The sequence below is a fragment of the Lepisosteus oculatus genome, chromosome 6 (genome assembly GCF_040954835.1).
Source record: "Lepisosteus oculatus isolate fLepOcu1 chromosome 6, fLepOcu1.hap2, whole genome shotgun sequence".
Lineage (NCBI taxonomy): Eukaryota > Metazoa > Chordata > Actinopteri > Semionotiformes > Lepisosteidae > Lepisosteus > Lepisosteus oculatus.
Window position 1 is genome coordinate 28,928,510 of NC_090701.1, and position 26,764 is coordinate 28,955,273.

General features: G+C 44.8%; 1 protein-coding gene across 2 annotated transcripts; it reads right to left on the reverse strand.

Annotated features, from left to right (window-relative positions):
- oplah (5-oxoprolinase, ATP-hydrolysing) lies at positions 1-26,673 on the reverse strand. 2 transcript variants are annotated; one of them, XM_015354290.2, is made up of 27 exons: positions 26,114-26,673; positions 23,010-23,181; positions 22,593-22,784; positions 22,194-22,308; positions 21,063-21,186; positions 20,365-20,560; positions 19,562-19,727; positions 18,835-18,973; positions 18,480-18,547; positions 15,706-16,049; positions 15,108-15,220; positions 14,555-14,725; positions 13,631-13,768; positions 13,370-13,508; positions 12,866-12,978; positions 12,132-12,283; positions 11,863-12,023; positions 9,197-9,298; positions 8,351-8,525; positions 6,231-6,415; positions 5,991-6,137; positions 5,628-5,762; positions 5,170-5,319; positions 4,702-4,859; positions 2,395-2,555; positions 1,633-1,730; positions 1-560 (listed from the first exon to the last, which is right to left on the reverse strand). In XM_015354290.2, exons 2-27 carry the CDS (start codon positions 23,178-23,180, stop codon positions 396-398), a joined length of 3,978 nt encoding a protein of 1,325 aa, XP_015209776.2. In that variant the 5' UTR covers position 23,181; positions 26,114-26,673; the 3' UTR covers positions 1-395. The 2 variants fall into 2 exon arrangements, with proteins under 2 accessions (XP_015209776.2, XP_015209778.2); XM_015354292.2 differs by lacking the exons at positions 20,365-20,560; positions 21,063-21,186; positions 22,194-22,308; ... (1 more) ...; positions 23,010-23,181; positions 26,114-26,673 and adding an exon at positions 20,251-20,356.
- Between the last annotated feature and the right edge of the window lie 91 nt (positions 26,674-26,764).

Sequence of the window (26,764 nt, forward strand, 5' to 3'; positions counted from 1 at the left end):
AACTGACCGAATGTGTGTTTTATTCTTTTATAAGAGCTGTTAATCCATCCATCCAATTTCTAACCATTTTATCCAGTACAGGATCATGGGGGAACGAAACTATCCTGGTAAGCAATGGGCACAAAGCAGGACACACCCTGGATGGGGCACAAGTTCATCACAGGGCACACATAAAAACACAAATACAGACATTAGTCATACACTAGCGACATTTTTGTCAGAAGCCAATGAACCTACCCATATATCTCTGTAAGAAAACCAGAGCACCTGGAGGAAACCCATGTGACTACCAATGTTACTACTTTTCCTTATTCCTCTTTCTCCCCTCCAACTCTGCTGCCTTACTTCCCTTCCCTCTGCCCACTCCCAGGGCCTCTCTCCCTCCTCCCTCTCTCTCACACACTCTCCTGTGCTCTCCGGTACTCAAACACACTCCCTCTCTCTGGGAAGCCGTTCTGAGGTTGCTGTCGTTTGGAGATGGATCTGTCGTTCTGTCCCCCTCCGTCCTTCTCCATCTCTCCATAGCCCCCTCCACCAGGGGTGTGCAGACAGAACACGTCCTGTAAAGAATCAGGCACAGGGTCACACATACACACATTAGCAGAGACAGGGCGACAGGGCGACAGGGCGACAGACTGCCAAGCTGGAACTGAGAGCAGTCAGGCCGATTGAAGGGGAAGTCAATCAGACACAAAGGATAAAAAGTACACACTGTCAAGACACAGTGACTACAGTGTGCTGACACAAGAGGCATGCCATCCAAGCAGGTACTACACTACACCTCATCCACACACACTAGAGGCACATTCCTCAGAAACTCTGGAGCTCTGTGTCTGAACTGTCACACCTCTCCTACATACAGAGACTGACACGCTGGGAATGGGTGGGGAAGCTAAATGAATAATGAGAGAGAGCAAGCACCACACACTGAAATCACATGACACAGAGGGAGAGGGTTTGTGTGTTATTCATAGCACTGGGCATAAAAACATAGGAAATATTACAAATGAGAGGAGGCCATTTGGCCCATCTAGCCCACTTGGTAGTTAGTAATTAACTGATCTAAAGATCCCATCAAGACAAAAAAGCCAGGATACTGGCCTCAACAACATGGCTGAGTTTCTTGTTCTACACTCCCACAGCCCTCTGTGCCTGTTTTTCGGTTTTAAATAGTTTTCACATAGTTTTCACTTGTGCCCTCTGGTTCAGTTTCACTGTTCATTCAGAAGACATTTACCAGGTTGGCTTGGTCAACGCCTTAGAAAAACACCTTTAGTTCTTCCAGCCTCTCTGCATAGGAAGCCCCGAAATCTGGGACGCTCTTCTCTAGACCGATTACAAAGCACCAAACATTTAAAATACTTAAAGAGGATTAAACAAAAATGATAGAAGAAGGCTCTGCTGTACTGGAAGAGCAGTAGGCCAGGATATAAAACCTCAGTATTGGAAGATGACTCTATGGGACTCTTCAGGAAGAAATTTGGTGAAGCAATGAGCTACTTAGCCACCAAACAAGCAGGATGGGCCTAACAGCATTTGCCACCTTTGACAACGGCTTAAATTCCCTCTCCATGTCTGTTGCTCTTTACATGTGTGTCTGTACTCGCACAGTGAAGTGTGGCGCTCTCTCACCCCCGGCTCTAGCTGCACCGACGTCTTTGCCCCCAGGTTCAGAAGTCTCCCATTAGCTCGCTGCAACAGATTGAGACCTGGGGCTCCGGGCCTCCCCCCTGCACACACATATCAATACAAACGTAAGGACAGAGTGTGTGTGAGCGAGACACTACAGCAGCACACACTGCATAATGGTTATATTTCAAAAACGTTCCTATGGTACGTGGCAACAGAGCACTTTTGAGCTGAAATGAACTGAGAAAAGAGAATATGTGAGAAACAGGGAGACATCAGGTCCAGGTCAATGAAGGTCGGGGCCCTAGTGTCTTTGAAGGGACAGGAGGTGACAAGGTTGCAGTGAGCTCTCAAACTGAAGGAAAACAGTTCCCCTCTTTTAAGGGATAACTTTAAAAAAGAGCTTTAAAGCTTTTAAAAGAAACCTTTCACAGACTTTGAAAAGAATTACCGTTAATTCATTCCCCATGTCAAAATAATGACCATCCATCACAGATCTCCTAGTTACAAATGAGACTTGTCTCACACTACAGCCGAAGAGAGAAGGTAACACACTCTAACACACGAAGGACAGAGCTGACATTCGAGAGGTTTCTTCTCAGTGGAAGGCTGAAATGCATGTGAGCCTGAGAGGTTACAAGTGGAGAATTAGTGGTCACAGGTGGGGGGGCAAGGTGCGTGTTCTCTAATTTGAAGGTGTAGGGGAAGAGGTTCAAGGTGAAGAGAGAGATGCGCGACGCTGTGGTGAAGGGGTGAGATGCTTACCGTGGAGGCCATAGGGTCGTGTGGCACGTCTCTCGGTCAGCACCGAGAGCACTACCTTCTCCCTGAACAGCAACTCTCGGATCACGCCGTCTCCCCCCCGGTACCGCCCCTCACCCCCTGAGCCGGGACGCAAGCTGAATCGCTGCAACACCACAGGGTACCTGGGACAGACAGCGAGAGGGAGGAAGAGAGGATAGAAATGGCAAGTTAGCCTGGTAAGACATGCTAGGACATGCTAGGACAGACCATTCTCAGAGCACTCATGCTGAATTAACGTCCGCTCTGTCCTGTCCCCCTTTAACCCTCTCCTCGCTTGTCTTCCTTTCCACCCCTCTGTCCCTTCCCACCTTCCTTCTAAATATAAATATATCCTTCAAATATAGCCTTTAATGGGCAGCTTTCCCAAAGCATTCCCAAAACAGCAGTACAATGGGGAACAACTAGTAAAATTAATACAATTTAATATATTTTAAATATGAAATGTTGAGGCCTGTTCCACCAGTGGCTATCAAAGCGGTCTGCCAGAAGATCTGGGAAACCAGCAGGTGGCCAAAGGATTGGAAGAGATCAGTATTCATCCCACTGCCTAAGAAAGGTGACGCAAGGGACTGTTGCAACTACCGTACAATAGCCCTGATTCCTCATGCGAGCAAAGTCCTTCTGAAGATCATACAGCAGCGTCTGCGCCCAATCATTGAAGCAGAACTACCTGACTCGCAAGCTGGGTTCAAACGAGGTCGTGGTACCCGTGACCATATCACAAATCTGCGGTGGATTACGGAGAATGTCATGAACATCAGAAAAACATCTACATTTCCTTCATCGACTACAGTAAGGCATTCGACTGCATCGAACACGATAAGCTATGGAAGGCCCTGCAAGAACTGGGTGTGCCAGCACACTTGATCCAGCTGATAAGATCCTTTTATAAAGATCAAGAAGCAACTGTTCGAACACAACATGGAGACACCGAATGGTTCAAAATCGAGAAAGGTGTGCGACAAGGCTGTATTCTGTCTCCTTTTCTTTTCAATCTTTACTCAGAAATGGTAATGAGGAAATTAGATCTGGAAGAATCTGAAATCGTTGTGAAGATTGGAGGCAGAAATATTGATAATCTCCGCTATGCTGATGATACAACATTACTGGCGGAAATGGAAGATGGCCTGAAATACCTCATTTTAAGAATCAAAAAGGAAAGTGAAAAGATGGGTCTCCACCTCAACATCAAAAAGACAAAGATCATGACAACAGCTGGAAATGGAGCAGTCAAAATAACCATCAATAATGAAGAGATCGAATGCGTCAAGGTTTTCTGCCTCCTGGGATCCATGATCGACCGAACTGGAGACTGCGGACCTGAAATCAGGCGACGAATAGCGTTAGGCCGTAGTGCGATGCTGGGCATGCACCAAATCTGGAAGAGCAAACCATCAGCCTCACAACCAAATGCAAAATGGTCCATGCTATTGTGTTCCCCATATCAATGTATGGGTGTGAAAGCTGGACCCTGAAAAAAGCTGACCGAAAGAGGATGGATGCTTTCGAGCTATGGTGCTGGAGAAGACTGTTACGGATACCATGGACAGCAAGGGTCACCAATAAAGAGGTTCTGGAGCGCATCAAGCCAGAAATTTCGCTTGAGGGAAAGATCACCAAACTCCGGCTCACTTATTTTGATCACGTGATGCAATCAGATTCATTGGAGAAAGCAATGATGCTTGCAATGGTCAGTGGAACAAGAAAATGAGGCCGCCAAAGAATGCAGAGGCTCGACGCCATCAAAACGGACACTGGCTTAGGCATAGAACAGCTGAAAGGGAAAGTCCAAGACCGGAAAGCGTGGCGAGAGATGGCCTATAGAATCGCCGAGAGTCGGATCCGACTGACTGGATAACATCATCATCAATATATTTTAAAATTGCCTTAACAGATAGTAACAGACGGTTAACATTTCTGTTTATTAGTGATTGGTGATATTTTGAACACATATTGTTTTGGACGGTTTAGGCAGTGACATTAATAGACTGCTATTAATATAACATCAACATAACATCACTTTATTGGGTCTGTACAATTTCTTGCATTAGGAATTTGTCTTTTCGCATACCCCAGCTTGCTCTCCATGAGACACAGACACACAGTTTAGGTTAAGGGTCTTGCTCAGGGGGCCCAACGGAGTATGATTCCTCTGCCGGCTGCAGGATTTGAACTGGCAACCTTCCAGTCACAGGCGCAGATCCTTAGCCACAGAGCCACTGCTCCGCCCCATTGCCCTGTGTCTATTGCTATTGCTCTGGGTCTCACCTCTTCTCCAGGATCTCGGGGTCAGTGATGCGCGTGTTGGTCATGTGACTGTGGACCCCACTGCGCCCTTGCCAGCCTGGCCCTGCTCCTGCACCTCCTGCCACCGTCTCGTAATATCCCCCCCGCTCGCTGCCGAACGACACATTGTTCATACAGCCCTGAACAAGGGAACCAGAGAATATGCGTGGGTCTTCATTTCTTCTTTGTCTCTCTCTTACTACAGTATGCATCAGTCTTCCCATCTGTCTGTTCTTCTGACTCTTGGCCTGTGAGTCACTCCATCTTTTCATTCTCCTATTCTCTGTCTCTTTTTCTGTCTTGTTTAAATGCCTCTGTTGTCCCCCAGTCTGCAGAATAAAGTCTCTTTTTCCAAGAAAGTTGGCAGACTATTTTACACCTCGTCATTTTATACTTGCCACACAAAATCCCCCTATAGGCTATTTCTGATGAAGTCAAGCCTCCTCTCACCTGCGATGCAGCGCACACCTCAAATGCTCTGAATATGACGTCTACCACCCTCTGTGATGTCAGGACATTTCCGCCCACCACTGCAGCATTCTGGGATGGTTGGAGGATGGAGCCAGGGGGAATGATGACCTTGATGGGGGCCAGGCAGCCCTACAACCCAACACACATACACATCAGCAACACATACAACACTCTGGCTCTGTCTGTTTTTACCTCTTCCTCTCTCTGTTCAAGGCCCCCCATGAGAGAATAATTCACGACCCCTTCTCCTCTCATTACACTTCTTCTACATCCCTCAGTGTTTCTCCTCTTGCTCACCCTTATTCCTCCTTTCTGCTCCCCTTCCCTCTGTTTTCTCTCTATCCTCCATGCCTCTCCCTCCCTCTCTCCTTTCTGACTTCCCTCTCCTTTCTCCCCTCCAGTCTTCTCCTTCTCCTGTATCTCCCTATGTCTCAGACCTGGTTGAGGGGGATGTCCTGGCCCACCATGCAGCGCAGGCAGTAGATGAGTGCAGAGAAGGTGATGGCTCGAGGGGCGTTGCAGTTTCCCCACACCTCCGGCCCTGTCCCAGAGAAATCAAACACAGCGCTGCCCTGGGAGACAACAGGAAACACACAACAATGTCCTTTCACACCCATTCTGCACGGTCAGGCTGATCAGAATCTGTGAATGTGTATATTAAAACAATAATTACCCTACTTAAGTACAGGAAACTCTTTTGCCTGCAGTCGTCAAAGTCTCCTCTGACCTTTACAGGAGGATCAGGTTCACAAGGAAGGAGTCAGACACCCCTTATCTGCACTTAATGAACCCCCACACACCTCTTCTTCATTGATTTGCACCCGTAGCCTGATTGGTGTTCCATCATCCATGTGATCCTCTGACTCCACCTCCAGGGAGCCTGTCTGTTGACGGCGGAGACGAGCAAACTCCTTCAGCATGTCCCTGACAGCCAGCTCTGCGTTACTCTGGAGGACAAGAGGGACTGAGACACTGAGCACAACCCACATAAACACTCTTCTGCCTCTTTCCATCCTCCCCTTAAACTTCACCTCTCTCACCTGTATATATCCCATGTAAGCCTGCACCACCTCCAGTCCATAACCGTCAATCAGCTCCTCCACTAGCTGGCTCCCTCTCTGATTGGCTGCCACTTGTGCTTGCAGGTCTGCAAGGTTGTCATGGAGATTGCGGGTCCCCGAGCATCCTGGGTATTGGCCAGGTGCCATGAGGGCAGCTGTCACAGCTAACCAAGAGTGAAAGAGCAAAGCAGAGAAAGACTGTGACACAACTAGAGAAGGGGAATAACTAAATATATTGGTAATTTGCTTTGTAGCTCACCAAGTGACCTTTGCCGTTGATCCGGTATTTCCAGAGGGGCCAACATAAAGACAGACTGGTGACCTGCTATTCTATGGTATGTGAATTTCAATTTTCTTACAAAATAAGGACATCCAACCATTATCAAAAAGCCATGTATTCTTACTGGTGAGGGTTACAATGACCCAGCATGTATCTTAGAAACATAAGGTGCCAGTCCATTGCAGAGCACATACAAACAAGAGCAATTTAAAGACACCAAATAACAAAGTTAGCATGTTTCTGAGTTGTGGAAGAAAAAACAGAACACTAATTCAAACACATAAAAAAGACATACCAATCAAACTTTGCTGTTTTGACTCTTGAGCATATTTGAAAATACAGCATTAATACTGCACTTAAACTAATATGCAGTAGAATTCCTATAATTTCTTCAGCCAGTGTGACACTGCTGATGGGACAGTGAATGAACAGCAGTGCCCTCTAACTGCTGCTCCATGTTCACGATCTGATAAAATAGTTTATATTTAAATTCAGATTGGATTTATGGTTTTAAAATACAGTATATTTTACTGCCGAAAAAATAACCCTCATTCAAAATTGAACTCTTCAGATTAAATGCATAGAATACACGTATAAATACAAATATAAATTATTAAGAATTACTTGTACTTATACAGAGTATTTTACTCTTAATGCTCCAAAAATGCTTCACATGTAGAAGAGGACCCACTTCATCTAACACTGCAGCACCTACCTGGCATCTTATCCGTACCATCAGCCCAACTATATAGCAGATCAGGAATAGAAGCAAGAAACTCCTTCACTCTATTAACACCCCTAGTTTACTGACCAAATAGTCAGGACCTTGATTTATAATCTCATCTGAAGGATAGTACAGAACCTCCTACAGCACATTACGCCTGAGGCATCGGAATGTAATCTGTGGTTTTGAGGAAAGATACCCACCAAGTGGTCTACCAACAACACTGAGGTTTCCCACCCACTCTTGCCTAACTCTTGAGATCTGATGAGATCAGGTTACAAGCTGGTAATGTTTCTTATTATCTTCCAAACCAAAAAACCTTTCAAATCTGTTCAATGCCTGTCATCATGGCAGGAGAGGCCTGGTCCCCATAGACAAAGTTATGGCTGTTATTACTACTATATGATATTCTTCCATACAACACTTTTATTCCAAACCAATTTATATTTGCCTAGTAAGTGTGCCAGCATTTCAGAGTTCCCTCACACTCTGTCTTTCATTGGTTAATAGCACTCAATATTATTAACAAAAACATTACTGATTTCAGTTTGAAAGACTTCCTGCAACAATTTAAGATTCCTAGAAAAAAATAACCACAGTTTCTTATACATCTAACTTTGAGCTATTGTGTGAAGCCAACCACTTCTCATTAATACAATTTAATTTAAAAATGGCACTATTCAGGGAATGTGCACACATTTCCTTTATATTTTAGTTTGTTAGTTACCAACTTCCCTTATTTATTGAATGATATATCAATAAATCTGGTAAAATTCTTCTTAGAACCCTTTCGTGCACATGATTTTGTTTCCTAGTGTTTAAAGAATGCCCTTGCTATTGAACACAACTCTAATGTCACACAGTACCACTTCTTCAACTACTTCAAAAAACGGAACGGTAAGGCTTTTAATATCGGTCAGCCACATTTAGTCTCAGAAAGGAGCGCTTTGCAGTATGTATACCACCATTATAAAGTGTTACACAGTGCAAAGCCATAAAGAGGTGCATCATCATGATACTGTACGAAATACCATAATGTGCAGCGACCCAACCAGGACAAGCTGACAGCATCACCCAGTCTCCCCCAATTCTCACCCTCCTCCTGGAACTTGCCCCCAGTCACCAGTTTGAAGGAGATGAAGACAGCCCCCTCCTGCTGCAGAGAGGTTGAATGGGGGGGCATTGATCCCGGCGTGATTCCTCCAATGTCAGCATGGTGCCCCCTGCTGGCCACGAAGAACACTGGCCCAGTCACCCCCTTTCTGAACACCTGAGAGTGCGGAGGGAGGATGGAGAGAGAGGAGTCAAGAGGGGAGAGTAAAGAGAGGTACACAGGATGTGAGAGGAGAAGGAGAAACAGATGCAAGGACCAAAGGACCATAAGAGTGGCACAGAAAGGACAAGGTGAGTTATGAAAAAGGATTTGGGTGAGATGGGTAATTTTAGGCCTGGAGGGCCAGTGTGTTGCTTCGAACCAACCAGCTAAATCAGCTTATTATCAGCTTATATGATGTCATTAAATTATTATTAATTTAATGAGACAAATTTACCTGCTCCTCACAGCTCTTCAGCTGCTGGTGCATTATAGAGACCTAGAAAATGTACAGACTCACTGGCCTTCCAGAACCATTACTTAGGACTCACACACTCTCCCTTTCCACCTTACCACCTCTCTCCTTCCTTTCCCTCTTTCGCTCATTTCAAAGCTACTTTGCAAGGTATTGACAAACCAGCTGCATCAACACACATCTGTAAGATAACATTATTTAAGACAGCGTGAATATTTTTAAGAAGCAATAAGAGCAAAAAACCTTCTACCTCCCTTGACCCTCTCCCTCTCTTTTGTCTTCCCCCATCTGCCTCTCTACCTCCCATGCCTCTTCCCCCTTTTGTGTCCACATGCATCTCCCTGTCCCTCCCCTTACTGGCCCTCTGTCTCACCGGGGTGATGACAGTGAGGTCAGGCAGGTGACTGCCCCCAGCGCAGGGGTGGTTGCTGAGGATCACATCTCCCTCCTTCAGATCATCCTGCAGAGTGCGTAGCTGAGGAGGGATAGAGAGAGGGAGAGAAAGAACAGAGGGTCATGGGGCCGGGTGAGAAGACTTACATACCACACCTTAATATTTTTCTTGTGTGGTTCTGTGAGGTAAAGTGCCCTCCAGATGCCTTCCTGTACTCATAACCCTGATAAAACAGGAATATTGCCATCAAACAACAGAAAGACTCCTTGTGCAGAAAATGTTTCATGTTTAATTCTAAAAATGTTACACTGTAATATTAACAGCATTCCACAGAGCAGAGTCACATTTGTCACAAATAATTAAAGTCCAGAAAACATGATCACATTTATTCATGCCCCTGTGGGAAGTATTTTGTAAACCCTCCCCTAGTTATTACATGGAATAAAAGCTTCCTGTAGTGTGCTATGATGTCCTGGCAATTAAATGAAATTCATGAACTATGTAGATCTGTCGTTCTAAAGAGTCCTTCAGACCCTTGGACTTCTATTTAGTGAGCTCAGGATCACAGTTAGAATCACAGTTTGCCACATTCATACGAGTGATGTTTAGTAGTAGTTTTCTACACGATAATGCCAGTGTTATTGGAGATCTCCAACTGTTGCCTTTGAATTTATAGTTGCCTCCTAGACCCACTGATTTTACAGTCTGTCGTGGCAAGGTACACTAGCATTCTCTTCCTTGAGGGGCTGCACCTATACAAGTAGCCTGAAATGCCTAAATAATGCACATTACAGTGGAAACTGTTCCAGTAGATTTAGTTTTTGTGGAATGTTTTATAGCCATCCCCCAAATTGTGGAGATCAATAAGCAATTGCCCACAATCTGCAGTCTTCAAAGAGCTCTCTGAGCTTAGGCATGATGCATTACTACTTAATGTTTTCCATGTAGTTCTCCTTTTATATACAAGGGAAACAGGAAACATTCTGAGGCCTCTATGTAATCCTGATGGCTTCCACTGCACTTCCAAAAAGGAGAGTATTACTGCAGATTTTGTTTAATCTAATTTAAAGGAATACTAAGCATTCCATTTATGTGAAACAAATGTGATTCTAACATCTAACAAAAATGATTTTACTGTGCAATGCTATTAAGAATACAATATAACATTAGTAGAATTTATTTTAAGTGAGACCTTATCTAATATGTACTGAAATCTGGTCGGCACTGTATTTGAGTGTCACAGTGTCAGTATCTGCTATGCTTGCTCTCCAGCAGGACACACAGCTGTCCTCATATACTCGTTAGCCTGGGGGTAAGTGTGTCTCGGGATCAGTGCCAGTCAGTGTATCAGGGATCAGTATGGGACTGACAGTGTGTCAGGGGTCACTGGTCTTCTCATTCATTATCAGTAACCGAACGAGGGGTCAATGTCAGTCAGCATGCCAGTGGTCAGTGTCAGTCAGTGTGTCAGTTGGGAAGTGTGTCAAGGGTCAATGTCATTTGGTCATACTGCTAAGGGTTAGTGTCACTAGGTCAGTGTGGTAGAGTCAATATATTAGGGGTCAGTGTCAGTCAGTCAGTAGCAGGGGTTAGTGTGCCAGGAGTCTGTGTAAGCCGGCCAAAGTGTCAGGGGTTGGTGTCAGCTGGCCGGTGTGTCAGTGGTCAGTCAATATGTTAGGGCTTGAGGTCAGTCGGTCAGCATGTCAGGGGATGTTGTCAGGTGGTCAGTTTGTTAGAGCACCACTGTGTCAGTGACAGTCAATCTGTGTGTTACGATTTATAGTTTGAAGTTAAGTTAAGCTAAAAGTTAAGTCAAGGGACATCATGTTAAAACTGTACAATACAATATAAGGTAAAGACCCTACCAGAGACACAGAAGTTCATCAGACCACAGCTTATCCTGCAGCATTAAGCAAATTTGAGAGGCCATGAGTCCGCCTACATGGGACATCAATTACCAGGATTACTCCCCAGCAATACTTGTCCTCACTTATACAGCTGGGTGCCAGCTGTATAAGGAACTTGAACCCACAACCTGTCACTCAAGAGTCAAAAGGTTTAACCACTACACTACACCTCTCCACAATGTAGTAGTAATTCTGAACAACATCTGGTCATCATGTCACAAAAAAGATACTGCTGCTCTTTAATCCGTCCAAAAAAGCACAACAAGATACATTCTGGGACTCATAATTAACCAATTAGCTACTGACTAAAAAAAAGGTTAATAAAGCTGAATGGCTTCCACTCATTTTGTATCCATTCTTGTGTTCTTTTGTTTTAGGATGACATTTTTTTCAGTCGGTGTCTGTCAATCACTGTATCTGTCAGTCAGTGTGCCATGCCATTAACGTCTATGTATGTCTCTAAGTCAGTATCAGGTTGTCTTTCTGTGTGTCAGTAAGTGTTAGAGTGCCAATGTCAGTGGATCAATTTGACAAGTCATCAGTGATGCAGCTTCATCAATTTGGATATGAATCTGTCTCAAATATGTTCTGTTCACAGCACTAAGGAAGTCATGTTTGTAAGTCAAGTCTATCAGGATTAGGGTGACAATGAGCAAGGATGTTAGGGTGTCCAAGTGCCACAGTGTTGAGTTCCAGAGTACCAGTGTGCCAGAAAGTCAAATGTCTGGTTGTAAGTACCTGGTACTGCACTGTCTCTTGCATAGCTCCCAGGTGTACAGGGATGTGTGGCGCATTAGAAACCAGCCCCCCGTCTGGCCCGAACACAGCGCAAGAGAAGTCCAGACGCTCCTTGATGTTGGTGGAGATTGCCGTGCGCTGTAACACTCGCCCCATCTGCTCTGGATGACATGTACAGCAACACAGTCACTCTCCCGGCTCCACCCATCCCCCCCCGCCCTGCCCCGAGCTCTGCTGTAATGAGCCCTGTTCCCCCCCCTGGGGCTCACCTGCGATGCTCATGAAGCGGTGTGAGAAGATGGAGAGCTGGATGGTGTTCAGCTCAGTGCCCAGTTCACAGGGCTTCTCCGCCCCCACTTTGATACGCACATCTCCCCCTGCTGTCAGTTCTGCCACACAAGATGGTTCAACCACGATGGTACTAAGAAGAGACGCAGACAGTGGAGAGTGAGATGCCGAAGGAGAGCAGAGGTAGAGAGAGGAGGAGAAGGAAGCAAGGGTGTCAGGAGAAAGGAGGAACATCAAAGAAAAGCTATAAGAATGAAGAGTACCACAAGCAGAGGAGAAAGGTCTCCGGCTCTTCCCCCTTATTTCAGAAAGTGCATGCAGAAAGAGAGTGTATACGTTATGAAAAGCAGCAATGTCAGCAGGCAAATTGTATGAGCAGTAAGCAGTGTCGGAGGAAGTTACTTTTGAAAAATAAAACATTAAAGTTTTGCTACTTGTGTAAGGGATTACTTTTTTAATAAATAAGGATTTTGGAGAATGGATTTCCATAGCTAATTTATGTTACACAGTAACTATGCACACACTAAATAGATCACTCTAACAGATATGTTTAAAAGTTATCTTTTCCAACTTCTTGCTCATTTTAAAAAGTAACCCCTCACACAAGTAACTTGTGTCTGTAATGGATTACTTTCTTTAAAAAAAAAACTTCCCCAACACTGGCAGCAAGACAGGAAGAGAATGTCAGCAGGCAAGCTGATGTCAGCAGTGAGACCTGTTCTTGTCAATGATGATGGCTGGCCCTGAGATGCTGTCGTCACATGACAGGTCCTCCCATAGGTAAACACTGGTATCCATGTAACCGTCGTCAAAGTAGCACCGCGTCACCTGCGGAATGGGACAAAGTGGTGGCGAATGAGTCACAATGACATGATCAGTTACAGTACCTTCTGTACCTTTGGACACAGACAACAGCAAATCAAGTTCTGTGTAGAAGCCTTTTCTCCATACTGTTCTTGCTACTTTTTAAACATCTACATGTCTATCTTTGTTAGACTTACCCTTTATCACCCTCAAAACTAACCTCTTCTGTTCAATGGCAAATCTGTTGCCTTCTGCTGTAAAATCTGTGAGAGTTAATAAATCCTTTCTTTAATGGGATCTGACACAGACGCAACTTCTCCAGAACTGGCATTTTTGAAAACTGTGTGCCTATGTGATTGGTACTAATGGTCTATCACTGAATTAATTTAAAAGCAGCTCTCCCCTATTTCTTTACCTTTGTGACCTTCGGAGGGCCTTGTGCTGTATGGACTGTTGGTTGGGGAGTAACCCCTGACCTCCCACAACCCCTGACTCGGATATCATCCACCACAATGGGGCGATCGGGGATAGTGAAGCCAAACTCCTTCAGATACCTGAGGGAGAGAGTTAGAGTTGGAAAGAAGAAAGACACACACAGAGCATGAGCCAAGCAAATACAGACTGTGAGACAGAAAAAGACAAAGAGACAGAGAGAGAAATGTAGAGCCAGCAGTACCGGTCAGTAAAAGCTGTGAGGAAATCTCCAGAGCGACAGGACTGGGAGTTGCCAGGGTAACCACATGAAGACACCATGAGGGCGCAGTCTGTTCGCTCATAACGGAGGTGAAGAAAGACTTCTGTACTGATCTGAGAGCTGGAGAGAGGGTTTACAATTTACAAAGTTATTTACTAATAGTGACAAAAGAGAACATTCGACCACAATAGTTGCTGAGGCTTCTGTGTGAGTAGTGATCTGAGGAAACAATTCTGCAATATTCTTATATTGTCCTGTATGCTTCTGATGTGAGCAGTGTACTGCAAGTGAACAGAGCTGCGCAGGTGTGCAGGGCTGGACAGGTGTGCAGAGTACTTCAGGTGTACAGAGCTGGGCATGTGTGCAGAGCACTCCAGGTGTGCAGAGCTATGCAGGTGTGCAGAGTACTACAGGTGTACAGAGCTGTGCAGGTGTGCAGAGCTGTGCAGGTGTGCAGAGTACTGTAGGTGTACAGAGCTGCGCAGGTGTACAGAGCTGCGCAGGTGTACAGAGTACTTCAGGTGTACAGAGCTGGGCATGTGTGCAGATCTACGCAGGTGTGCAGAGTACTATAGGTGTACAGAGCTGTGCAGGTGTGCAGAGTACTGCAGGTGTACAGAGCTGTGCAGGTGTGCAGAGTACTGCAGGTGTACAGAGCTATGCAGGTGTACAGAGCTGTGCAGGTGTACAGAGTACTGCAGGTGTGCAGAGCTGTGCAGAGCTAAGCAGAGCTGAGCAGGTGTGCAGAGCTGTGCAGGTGTGCAGAGCTGTGCAGGTGTGCAGAGCTGTGCAGGTGTGCAGAGTACTGCAGGTGTGCAGAGCTGTGCAGGTGTGCAAAGCTGTGCAGGTCTTGTTGTGCAGCACATGTGGGCTCAGTGCTTTGCTGTGTGCTGTACACTAGCTGACCTGCTGAAGCCACGGCTTCGCAGCATGTTCTGGCAGCGCAGCATGAGGCGCTCCACTCTCTCATCCAGCAGGGGGAACGACTGTGACTCATAGCGCCAGGAGCACGGTTCCTGCAGCTCCTCCACCACATCCGCCAGGGCCAGCCCGTAGGCAGACAGCACACCACTGTATCTGAGACAGAGAGAGGAGACAGAGAGATCACTCACCTGGGCCGGAGGGAGAGGGAGGGAAACGAACCTGCGATCTGATCTAACTGTATGAGTCGTGCCAACAAAGACATATTTCAAAACTCTTGGATCTTGAAAAAAGGTGGGCAGGAAACAGAAAGGTGAGCTAGATCGATAGCAGGGGAGGTTTGAAGGATCCTATCATAGAGCCCGAGACGGGAATCATACTTTCTACCATCAGATTAGTGCTGCCAAAGTGTCTGATTTTGAGAACCAGAAAGAAAGGAAACACAGAAGGACTCAGAACTTAAATAAAGCCTATTTGTACACACATGCTGAACGCTCTTCTCCTGCCTCCATGTCCTCTTGTGATCGCCATCACTCACTTGTGTATGAAGACAGTCTTCATCCCCAGTGCCCGCGCAATGGCACAGGCATGCTGCCCCCCTGCTCCTCCAAAACATGCCAACACATGCCGAGACGTATCATGCCCCTTTGCCTAAGAAAGGGAATATGAAACACCATTTATATCCTCCCTCCACTGCTAGGAAAACTGAAATGTTTATTTACCCCAGAATGAAATCCATACCCTTAAAAGACCTGGCTTAACACTTGCACCTTCTGCTGCTCATCTGTGAATACTAACTTCTGTTTTTACTGTTTGGACCCTGGCCTTCTTTCAGTTAGCAAATTGAATCTCCAAACACTGAGAGATGATGCTTTCTGTTCTGCTGCTTAAAAAAACTGTATTGATATCAGAACTTACAAGTCACTGAGCACTGCCAAATCTTGTCTTAAATCTCACCTCTAGAATTGTAGATCTCTATAACGCTTCATTTATTGTTTTAATTTATGAATACCTGTCTGTTGGAATTTTTTTGCATTACACAGACTTGAGAAAATGTAAAAGTGCCTGAAAGGCACTCTATAAAAAGTTGTTTGTTTTATAAACATGTAACACACTTCTTTGGGGGGGCATATTACCTGCGTCAGTGCTCTGATTGGACGGCACATGGCCTCATTAGCGACACGGATGAAACCCATGGCAACCTCCTCTATGCTCATCTCTGACTGGCCTGGCTTAAGAACTCCAGTCTGACACTGTCCATCAATATCACTACCAGTCTCTGATTGGCCAACCACGTTAGAGCCATGCTGCAATTGGCTGGCAAGGAAGTGGTTAATGTCTTCAGTAAGCGCAGAAAACTGGTGCAGACTCTCCTTGCGGGACAGCGGTTCATCCTCATTAGGGCCAAAGATTTGTGGGAAAAAGTCGGGCAGCAGGCGTCCCAAAGCAAGGTTAGCATCCGTCACAGTAAGGGGGCCACCTGGAGACCCAAAGTACACATTACACACAAATACACTACTGTTTGGACTGGCTTCCATGATAAAATCACATAAATTCAAATTTTAGACTTTTGTTTGTGGAATTTAGCATTTAAGTCATTTTAATATCAACATTAATTAATCTTCTAAAAACATAAAAGATCACAACAACTTTAAAGAACTTCACTTTACTGAAGAGTAAAGTAAAACATACACCAAAAAACATACACTAAACTCACATATACACCCACATTGAACACACGTTTGACACAGTAAACCGGATCCAAAATGCTCCTTATTAACACCCCAAACTGCTTCATGTTTGCATACTTTAAAACTGTAAATGTAGAGTTCAAATGTACAGTATGAAAGAATGAGACACACCTTAAGAGAATTAGAATGGAACTCAATGGATAGGAAATTAGCAGAGAAAATATGTTATAAATCAATTGAGAAATCTACACGGGGAAGAAAATAATTTAAAATAAACTGTTTCAGAAGGGGGCACAGTACATTCCAAGCATATATGTAGATACAAAAACCAAGAGACATATGGAATACTGCAATGGAATTATAATGGAGCAAGCTGAGGTTTTTCTGAAGCCTCTTCCTTCTCTAAAGTAAACTGGATGCAGCAGTCAAGTGCAGGAGGCAGGGAGGCAGGGAGCTGAGTCTTACCTCATGCAGTTCAGTGCGGGAGTGCATTCCTGGAGTGTAGTGAGTTTAGATAGCACAGGAGTTAAAAACTGCCAGTAACTAACCAGTATTAGGTCTGAAGCGTTAGAGACGATGACGACTTGCAAGGATTGTTAAGCATGGGATTTAGTAAAGAAAGAGGAATCCAGAGATAATTTAGTAGTGTGTAGTATACTGTGTATTCCTGGATTAGCTTGAATTCTCTGTAGTCCTTCTATTGTGTAGTAGATTGGTAGTGTTTATTGTTGGAAACTGGGAACCAGAGGCTAAGTAGGTGCCAGTAGGAACATGTATCCTCCATGTTTGGGAAAACTGGCTGTGGAAGGGTGATCCCAATTGAATGTGCTAGGAATCCCACAGTAGGAATGGGACCAGATCCTTCCAGGTAAATGGAACCTGTGCTGGCTGTGCATGGGAGAGCCAGTTTGAGTGTGCCAGTTGAGAGGACTGAAGAGTTGTTCCACATGAAAAGAGGAACTGAAGATCTTTGGGGGACTAATCTCTGTGAAGGATAGGTTTTTGGACTGAGTAGGCTTTTCTGAAAGTGGACAACTGGCTTGACTTCAGAATCCAGAGGGATTCCACAAGCCAGCAGTGACAGATCACTGAAGCAAGCACTACTTAAATCACCAAATATCTTGTTCAGGGCTATACTCTCTGGCCTAGAGGTCAGCGTTTATCATAGGAATTACAATATAAATCTTTTTTGGTATTATAGCCAGAAGAAAACAATGTAACTTTTTGCACACTAGGTCAGGTTAGGGAGGTGTTTAGTGCTTTTTTTAGGAACCTCCCACCAATCATAGGTCTTTTGCCAAGGCTGGAGGATGGATAATTTAAGAGGTCTGTTGCAGTGAGCCAGAATCTCTTACTATGGCGGAAGATAAACTGAACAGAGACCTCAGTGGAAGATGCCCAAGAAGGTTATGAAAAAATAACCTAAGACTTGAGTGGCCAGACCAAGACCAATTTGATATATCAGAAATAGGACTGGTCCATGAGTGAGTTCCACATTCCTACAGACTAAAATTCCAACAATTCAGGCCTACTAGTTTAAGGCTAGGATCTAACAGCTATTTCTGCTAACAAATTTTTATGTTTTTATGACTCATTTCATTTTATCCCCCTTGTGCCTTTACGTCTGTGATGTGGAACATGGTTTGTGAAACAGCTCATCTAGCATCAGACCAAAATGACTGAGCACAGTGTCATGAAGAGGATCTTGCATTGTACAGAGACATTACCTAACAGCTGTGTCTCTGTTTGTACTAAGCTTGGCCCATCTTTGAGGGACAACTGACAGTAGTTTTGGACTGCAGAAGGTGAGGGCTCAGGGGCTCGCAGTCTTTCAAAATATCTTTAAAGAACCAGTTATGTTAACAGAATGTATTAAGTGTTTCTAAATATCATAATTGTATCTTGTACCTTTTCAGTGCTCTGCCATTTCACTGTGCTAGAAAAACATTGACATCACACAATGGTCAGTTTTCATTACCTGATTATAGGTTCAGTATTTTAAATTGGTGTCAGGATTACTTTTACATTGTCAAAACACTGAAGGATGCCTACATTATTACACGAGTTTCTATTGTATCAGATTCCCACGCATGTTTTTTTGTTGCCTCAGTGGTCTGTTTTTTGTTTGATCTGTTGTGTAAAACTATGCAATCAACTCCGACCAAAGCAGGATATTGGCAAAGCACAGGACACAACATGGAACAGCGTGAACCTCATACCCTTTCTGTAACAAGCAGGCCCTGGGTGTGCTCCTGCCGACTCGGGTCCCACAACAAACAATCCTGACCTGAGAGGGAAAGAGTTAGGCTGTATTCACTGAACGCAGCATAAACACTGCACAAACACAGATCATACTCCCCGTGTCAGTGAGTTTAGGAGAGTGAGCATCAATGTAAGTGTAACTGGGGTACAACTGTTGGTGGATGTAGTCCAGCTGTAGTTAAGGGTCTGTAAATGTGATATCTGGAGCTTACTAGGGTTTCTGGTGTGTATGTGATCCTTAGGATATTTTGGAGTTCAGGGTTGTAGGTGGGAATTTAACAGGCTCCATGTGGGAGTTGTTTGTTCACTCGCCTGAAGAAGAGCCGGGAGCCTCCCCCTGCGGCCACAGTGTTGATGTCGAGTTGGGGTGCTTGCAGGGGAACCCCTGCTGTCATCGCTTCAAACACGTGTTCATACTGCCCCCCGAACCGGCTGACATCTGTGGAGGTACCTGGAACAGAGTGAGCAAGCCAATGCGACAGATACACAAACAGAGAAGCAACAGAGGTGCAGAGATCATAGGAGCTTTGTGGGTACTGTGTGTCAGAGAGAGACCCAATCAGGCAAACAGCCAGAGAGACACATTGGCCAAGACACAGAATCAGACACAAACTGACACAACTGACAGAGCTTGATTGCATAATGTTTTTGAGAACTCCTCTCCCATTTACTGGAGTGGTCCAAAATCTTTAACAGAAAAACATAAAGTAGGCATAGCTAAAACAAAGAAAAGCCTTAACAAACTGGTAAAGGTTTGTTTGGATGTTGGACTTTAAAGAAAATTCCACTTCCAAATTCCAAAATTCCAATCCTGTCCTGTCAGAGAGCTTTCTGTTTCCCCTAAACAAAAATCCTTCATTCACCATGATCTTGTCTCTACCTGAACTCCAGCCCCAGCCCTCTCTTCTCACCTCATCTCCAATACTCTTTCATCTTCTCCATCCCTCCTCTCTTCTCTCTCTGTCTTCCATTCTCTCTCTCTCTGATGCTCACTTTGGAAATCGGTCTCCCTTACTCCTCCTGTCCACAGTCTCCTCACCTCCCATGTCGAAGCCAATTATTGGCTGTTTCTCCTCCTGGCTGTAGGTGGTCACAGCGTAGCCAACCACACCCCCTGCAGGTCCCGAAAGAACTGCCCTGGACCCACAGAACTGATGCATGGGCGTGAGCCCCCCGTCTGACTGCATGAACAACACACTGACCCCCTGAGAGACAGAGAGAATGAGCTAATCATGCAGGAGAAACCGAGTCTGAACACAGCAAGATGCACAATAATGCTTCCACTTAGATACACAGCAAGATGCACAATAATACTTCCACTTAGATAAGATAAAGATAAGATTAGATTACTTTATTGGCCATATACAATTTCTCGTATTAGGAATTTCTTTTTTCGCATACCCCAACTTACTCTCCATGAGATACACAGACAGGGAGAGAAGCTTGGGGTCAGAGCACAGGGTCAGCCATTTAAATGGTGCTCCTGGAGCAGTTGGGGTTAAGGGCCTTGCTCAGGGGCCCAACAGAGTAGGATTCCTCTGCTGGCTACGGGATTCGAACTGGCAACCTTCTAGCCACAGCCACAGATCCTTAGCCACAGAGCCACCACACCGCCCTGTGGGCCCAGAGCCACTTCCACACCCTCCTGTGCTGTATCCCTTTCTTCCTCTCATCTAACTCTTTCTCTCCCTCCCTCCCTTTCCCACTCTACTTCTTCATTCACAGTACCTCTGTCCCTCTATCTTCTACCTGCCTCCTCCCTGAATGGCTTCTGCACTCTGTGCACCTCTTGCTCAAACCCATTCCTAACCAAGGCCCCACACTCTTGAAGCCCTGCTTGACCTGCAGTCCGCCCTTGAAGCCCTGAGTGAATCCGTGCAGGTACTCCCGGATCTTGGGGGTGAGGTAGGCGTCAGCAGCAGCAGTGTACCCCCGGGGTACGGCCCTCACCATGGGTATCACTTCACTAGACAGGGAGACCTGCGAGAACCCCAGCCTGCGGGCCAAGGAGCCCACTGCCTGCTCATGGGCAGGCCACCTGGGACAACAGGAGAGAAGAGTAGGAGCAGAGGAAGAGGGATAAAAAAGTGGGAGAGAAGCAGGGGGTGAGGAGACAGAGCAGAAGGGTTAGAAAGACAAGAGAGAGACAGAATAAGAGACAAAAGGTGAGGAAGATGAGAACACAAAAGACTGTTGTTCATTATAGGATTTTTGACAAGGTATAATTAACCGCAGATGACAGGTTGGACATATATTTGTGATCTGTCTTTCTTTTTTATCTACATTTATTAAAAATCCATCCAACTGATCATACTATGTTATCAAGTGCTCATATTTGGACCAATTAGAGCTCAAAAATAGTACTCCAGCACACAGTGCATAGGATACTGCTTAAGCACAAGCTGCATGTAAAAACATAATATACTTTGCGCTCAGTGCAGCCTTGTGCTCTGCAGAAAGAGTGGGGGAGGAAGATGAAGAGATTCAAAGAGAGACCTAAGAGAGAGAGAATACGGGGGTGTGGAGAGAGCGATACTGACGTGTACGAGTGCAACAGCAGCACAGCCAGACTGGTGATGCCGCGCGACAGCACTCCCCGCAAGTCACTCTCCAGACGCTGCAGGTCCACTGTGCGCCACACCTCCAGGCTCTCCCCTGTGCTGCCTGTGAAGACAGGGAACAAGGTTTCCCACGCACCCTGATCAAGGACAGACAGGCTGGGCAAGCAATAAGAACCAAAGTACTGACATCAACTGGCTGACACTATCCACAAGAAAGATAGCTGTCTGAAATTCACATGAATACTGACAACTATCCAAACTTTCATTTTCCTGCTGCTTTTGAAATAAAACTCCAAGCTAACAGAAACAAAAAGGGATCAGTGCTGTTCAACAAGGCTCAGACTCATTGTGGAGGACTCAATTTTTGAGATTGCGGATTGAAATTATTTGTTAAATCTGATTCAGAAGCCTCCTTTTTTTAATCTTAGTCTTAAATTGGAAAAAAAAGCATAATTTAAAAGTTTTGGCTTACCTAACAATTCTCAATCATATTTATTGACCAGTTTTGCATGTTCGGCAGAAAACGTGTACAAATCCTCTTTGAAAACTATCACTGTGGACGTATGTGTCAATACCTGTGTCATTGTGTATATACTGTATCTGTGTCAGTCAGTCCACACCTCTGCCAATGTATCATTGTCCTTGTTATTCACCCTATACCTGTGTTAGTACCTTTGCGAGTGTGTTGAAACTTATCACAGTGTCAGTAAAAGAGACTCTTTTCTGTACTTGCCCATACCAACCCATGTCGGTACTGATGACATAGGTCAGGACTTGCCTTGCGTCAGTGTGTTGGTGTGTGTACCTGTTGTATCTCAACGTGTTGGTGTAGTTGTGTTGATGTGTCACCTTGTCTCCTTCTCAGTGTGTCAGTGCTTTTGACAGCATCAGTATGCCAGTGTCAGTGTGTGTGCAACAAAGGTTTGTTTTGCAAGTACACAGTGGTGGTATGTCAGTATTTGTGATGATGTGTCAGTGGGCCGGTATCTGTGTCGGGGAGACTGCAATAGTGTCAGTGTATCAGTTACTGTGATAGTGGGTCACTGGGGCAGCACCTATGATGGAGGATCATAGGGTCAGGTCTTTGATTACGGCTCACTGGGTCAGTACCTGTGACGGTGTGCTCTGGTGCTCTTTTGGGCAGCTCGCAGCCCTTTTGTTTCAGCACCACCCTCTCGTCCACCTCGATCACCTCCTCATACAGCATCTCTGCCATCTGTACCTCCTTCAAGACAACAAACAGCATCACATGTAGTCACACTCATCTTCAGGCAACAAGATCCAGATATTGCCATCTCTTTATTGTAGAGATCTTTGGATAAAAATGCCATTCATTTAAATTAGTTATATTAAATTTGAATTAGATCTAGAAACAGCCATGATAAATAACACCTGAATCACTCTAAATTTGGAAGCTGAGGCGATCCAAAGCAATGTCTGCTTTTGAAGTGACAGGTGGTTCACACACAGCATCACCAGAGAAGAAAGTAGACTCAGTGTGGGGCTGACCAGGTCAAACAGCGCAGGTCGGGCCTGGGTCCCAATGTGCAGCAGGTCTCGGAAGCCACGGGTGATCAGGAGGGCAGTCCTCTCGCCCCGCCTCTCCAGCAACGCATTGGTTGCCACTGTCGTCCCCATCCGGATCCAGCCAATCAGAGAAGGATCTAAGGGCTCATCTCGGGGGAATGCCCGCCCAGTCTCCTGGGTTATGGGGAGACAGATACACCAGGTGACCAGCCAAGAAAGCAGACAGACACAATCAAGACACATGCCAGAGGTCATAGAGATTATTAGGACAGAATAGAATTCCCAGTTCCTCACTCCCCCCACCCTCTTTTTCTGACACTATTCCTTCTGCTTCTACCCCTTCATTTATTGACTCCCTCTCCACCATCCAACCATCTCCCGTTCTCCCCTGTCCCTCACCTCCTCCAGAATTCGGCGAATGCCCTCAGTCGGGGCGTCACGGTAATTCTGGGGGTCATGTGAGAGGAGCTTGAGGACTCGCTCCCGGCCTCCGGGCAAGCGGGCATACACGTCCGTGAAGGTGCCACCCCGATCGATTGCAAAGTCAAACTTCTCCAGCACGGCCGCCATGCTGAGGGAGAAGAGGAAAATCGAGGAGAGACGGCAATGAAGGGACCGATTGTATGTAAAATAAGCAAGACAGCTGAGTATACAGATATTGTTGTGGCCAAGGGAAGAAATGTATAAAGTGGTAAAATATTGAGGTAAAAATAATAATAATAATAATAATAATAATAATAATAATAATAATAATAATAATTGCTTACACTTATATAGCGCTTTTCTGGACACTCCACTCAAAGCGCTTTACAGGTAATGGGGACTCCCCTACACCACCACCAATGTGCAGCATCCACCTGGATGATGCGACGGCAGCTATAATGCGCCAGGATGCTCACCACACATCAGCTATGAGTGGGGAGGAGAGCAGAGTAATGAAGCCAATTCATAAAGGGGATTATTAGGAGGCCATGATTGGTAAGGGCCAATGGGAAATTTGGCCAGGACGCCGGGGTTACACCCCTACCCTTTTCGAGAAACGCCCTGGGATTTTTAATGACCACAGAGAGTCAGGACCTCTGTTTTACATCTCATACAAAGGACGGCGCCTGTTTACAGTATAGTGTCCCCATTACTCTACTGGGGCATTAGGACCCACATGGACTACAGAGTGAGCGCCCCCTGCTGGCCTCACTAACACCTCTTCCAAAGTTTTAAAGTTTCCTTCAATTCAGAAAGGTCCTTCACTGATACTAGACAATACTTTGTTATTGGGTGAAGTATTTTTCACAATATGCCCATAAATACTGGTCAACACAGGCAGACCTGGCTGCCTAGAGAGGACAGGCTGTTTTCCCACTGTCAGCAGGACAGAGACAGAGATGCACTTTCTGCTGTAGTGCACGACATACTCTGGTATCAGATAAAGATACCTCCTTAAAATAACAAGTTTAATTTCCATTCCTGCTAGAATCACAACAGTTTCCAATCCAACTGCGGGAGAGGATTAGAAAACAAATATAGAGCTGGAAGCCCAGTAGAAGATCAACTATCACAGACTCAGAAACGAAGATCGAGCTTCCCAAATAATATTTTTTTGTTGTTGTAGATGACTGAACATGCCTTTGAACTTGTTATTGCTTTGGCAATTTCATAATTGGTTGGTCATGCCAATAAAGCTCATTGAAACTGAATTTGAATAATTGCAATGGACTATACTGCCCAGCCACACAGTATAGAAAGATACCCCGGGATCTTAGACACATCAGCCTGGCCCTGTAATGAGATGACCTACAAGTTTAATTCTGTAGCTTTTTACTCCAGGACAGGACAATATTTATTCATTGTTTGAAAGCAACTGTACATTTTTAAGGGTAAAAATTTAGCAACAGAGTATTCTAGCAATACTGTGGAAAAGAAAAAACAAAATTGATGCCTTCTCTTACACAGGGTTTTGAAAGATATGGTATTTGTATTTGTATTTGAATGCTCAAAAAAGGGACAACAAAGAACTTGGTCCCGCAAGTTTAGTTTTTCATAGTGCCCACAGATGCATACTACTGTTACTGCAATAGCCAAATCCACATGAACAGAGATTAGAAGCCCAGTACTTGCTATGGCAAACTGTTCTCAACAGTTATCAGTTAAAGCTTTGTGAAAAAAGGTTAATGTGTAACATTACACTTATAGGTAACTACAAAAGTGTTTTTTAGAGTTTGCACATAGAGTAGATAACATTCCCTTTCTATGTTAGATGACATGGGCATTAACTCAGCCTCATAGCTCTTGGGTCCTGAGTTCCATTCAGGCCTGATGTGCTTTCTCCATGGAGTGTCCATGGTCCTGTGTCTATTCTGGTTTCCTCACACCTTCCAAGCATATACTGGTAGGGTTACCTAGTGTGCCTGTTTGGTTACCTAGTGAGTGTGTGTCCTGTGATGGACTAAGTGATTTTTTTTAGATTACATGCACTGCAGGAATCAGTCAGTAAGTTCTCAGAATACTGTTTTTTCAGTGGTTTTACTGGTTTTTCTTCCAGCTTGTACTTCTGTCTTGAGCCATGTGCTACTAATAACAGCCCTAGATTGCCACAGCTACTATCAGGAATACATGACTTTCTGCATTAGATTAAATGACATTCCTTTTTAAATGTCTCTGTAAGAAGTTCTGCATTTCTTTCACTGCCGAACTGTTGAACCTGTGTTGTATAGTTCTGGATCCTGTATTACTCTACTATGCATGTACACTCTAATGCATAACATATGCAAATCTCCCAGTCTTTCCCAGCAATGTGCCTTGGAACTCCTGACACTTCTCAGACACTGTCCAGAGGGACCCCAGAAACAAATGTAAAAACTTCACCCCAAAAACCAGTAGCTTCATATAACACCCTCAAATATTCTACAGCAGCTGTCCTACTACATATCACATCAGGTGGACCAGGCTATATTAAAGTGTTAAGATAACACCTCAATTATCTTAACATTTGCTCTTAGATCTTTAACACACACAGATGTTTTGTTTATTTCTCACCACAAGGATAGCATACCTTACAGCAGTGTCCCTGGACACCAATGTGAGGCACTGGTTTGGAAATTCTGGTGCACAGTCCCCCCTGCTGGTCCACAACCATTCACAGCAGCAGCCTGGCTTTCCTTGGAGGTCTCCTATCCCAGTACTGACCATGTCTATGCCTTCTAAGCTCTGCGATTTGACAGTTTTGCCAGTTACCCCTGGTCCAAGATTGGACTGCCATTTTTTTTTTACATTGTGTATCTTTCCCGATATCTCAACCGTGAAGAAAAGTAACATTCTTGACTTGTTGCTTAATTTCAAAGTAAATTCTACTACTTTTTTATTTCTAAACAGTATACAATTAAGTTAAAATTAGTGATAAAGAAAGATACATCGTTAACGTTGACAACATCACTGCCAGTTTCCAGTTTATCAGTTTTCTCTGCTTTGCGCCGTACGCAGATTGTACCCAGTCAAGTCAGACTTACATCGAGACAAGCACTGAACACGAAGTATGAGTCTGGCTCCAACACGGTCTGACGTCTCGCAGTCTCGGTGTGATTTTCTGATGAAATCGAGGTTGTTGAACAGTGGAGTGCAGTGAGATCTCCTTTACCTGCTTTGTTGACACCAAACTGTACCTGTCTGCTTTACGTTGACCTCGGGGACTAACTAAGCTCCTTCTTACACCTCCACAAGCTACCTCTCTCTCTCTCTTGCCACAGAAAAGATCTTATCCAGACTGCTCTGGGAGAATGCATGAGACCTGGCCGGCCAGCCAATCAATTCCCGAGCCCCGTTCCTCCTCTCGGCTTTGTTATTAAAACGCTGTATCTGCGCTTTCAAGCTTGCAAGAAACTTTGGGTTCAAAAGACAACGTTATCATGCATGGTGGGTCACTGACACCCCCAGGATGTGAGGAGTTTCGAACGTCTTTAATATCCCCGAGGGGCAAACTGTTTAACGTATTAACCTGATTTGCTTATTTTACTGTAAACATTTTTCTTTGTCGTTCAAAATGCATTTAAAAAGTATTTGCATCTTCTATATGTTGTGTAATATAAGCGTCACAAGCTAAAAGTAAAAATGTTTAATTTTAATGTTTTTAATTGAGAGACTCAAACAAAAACGTGTTTAAT

Coding starts and splice junctions, on each gene's coding strand:
- oplah (XM_015354290.2), bottom strand. CDS start 23,180: ATGGCGGCCGTGCTGGAGAAGTTTGACTTTGCAATCGATCGGGGTGGC. Junction 4,860..5,169: donor AGGTGTGCGCTGCATCGCAG/GTGAGAGGAGGC, acceptor TCCCTTGTTCAG/GGCTGTATGAACAATGTGTC. Junction 1,731..2,394: donor ACGACCCTATGGCCTCCACG/GTAAGCATCTCA, acceptor ATGTGTGTGCAG/GGGGGAGGCCCGGAGCCCCA.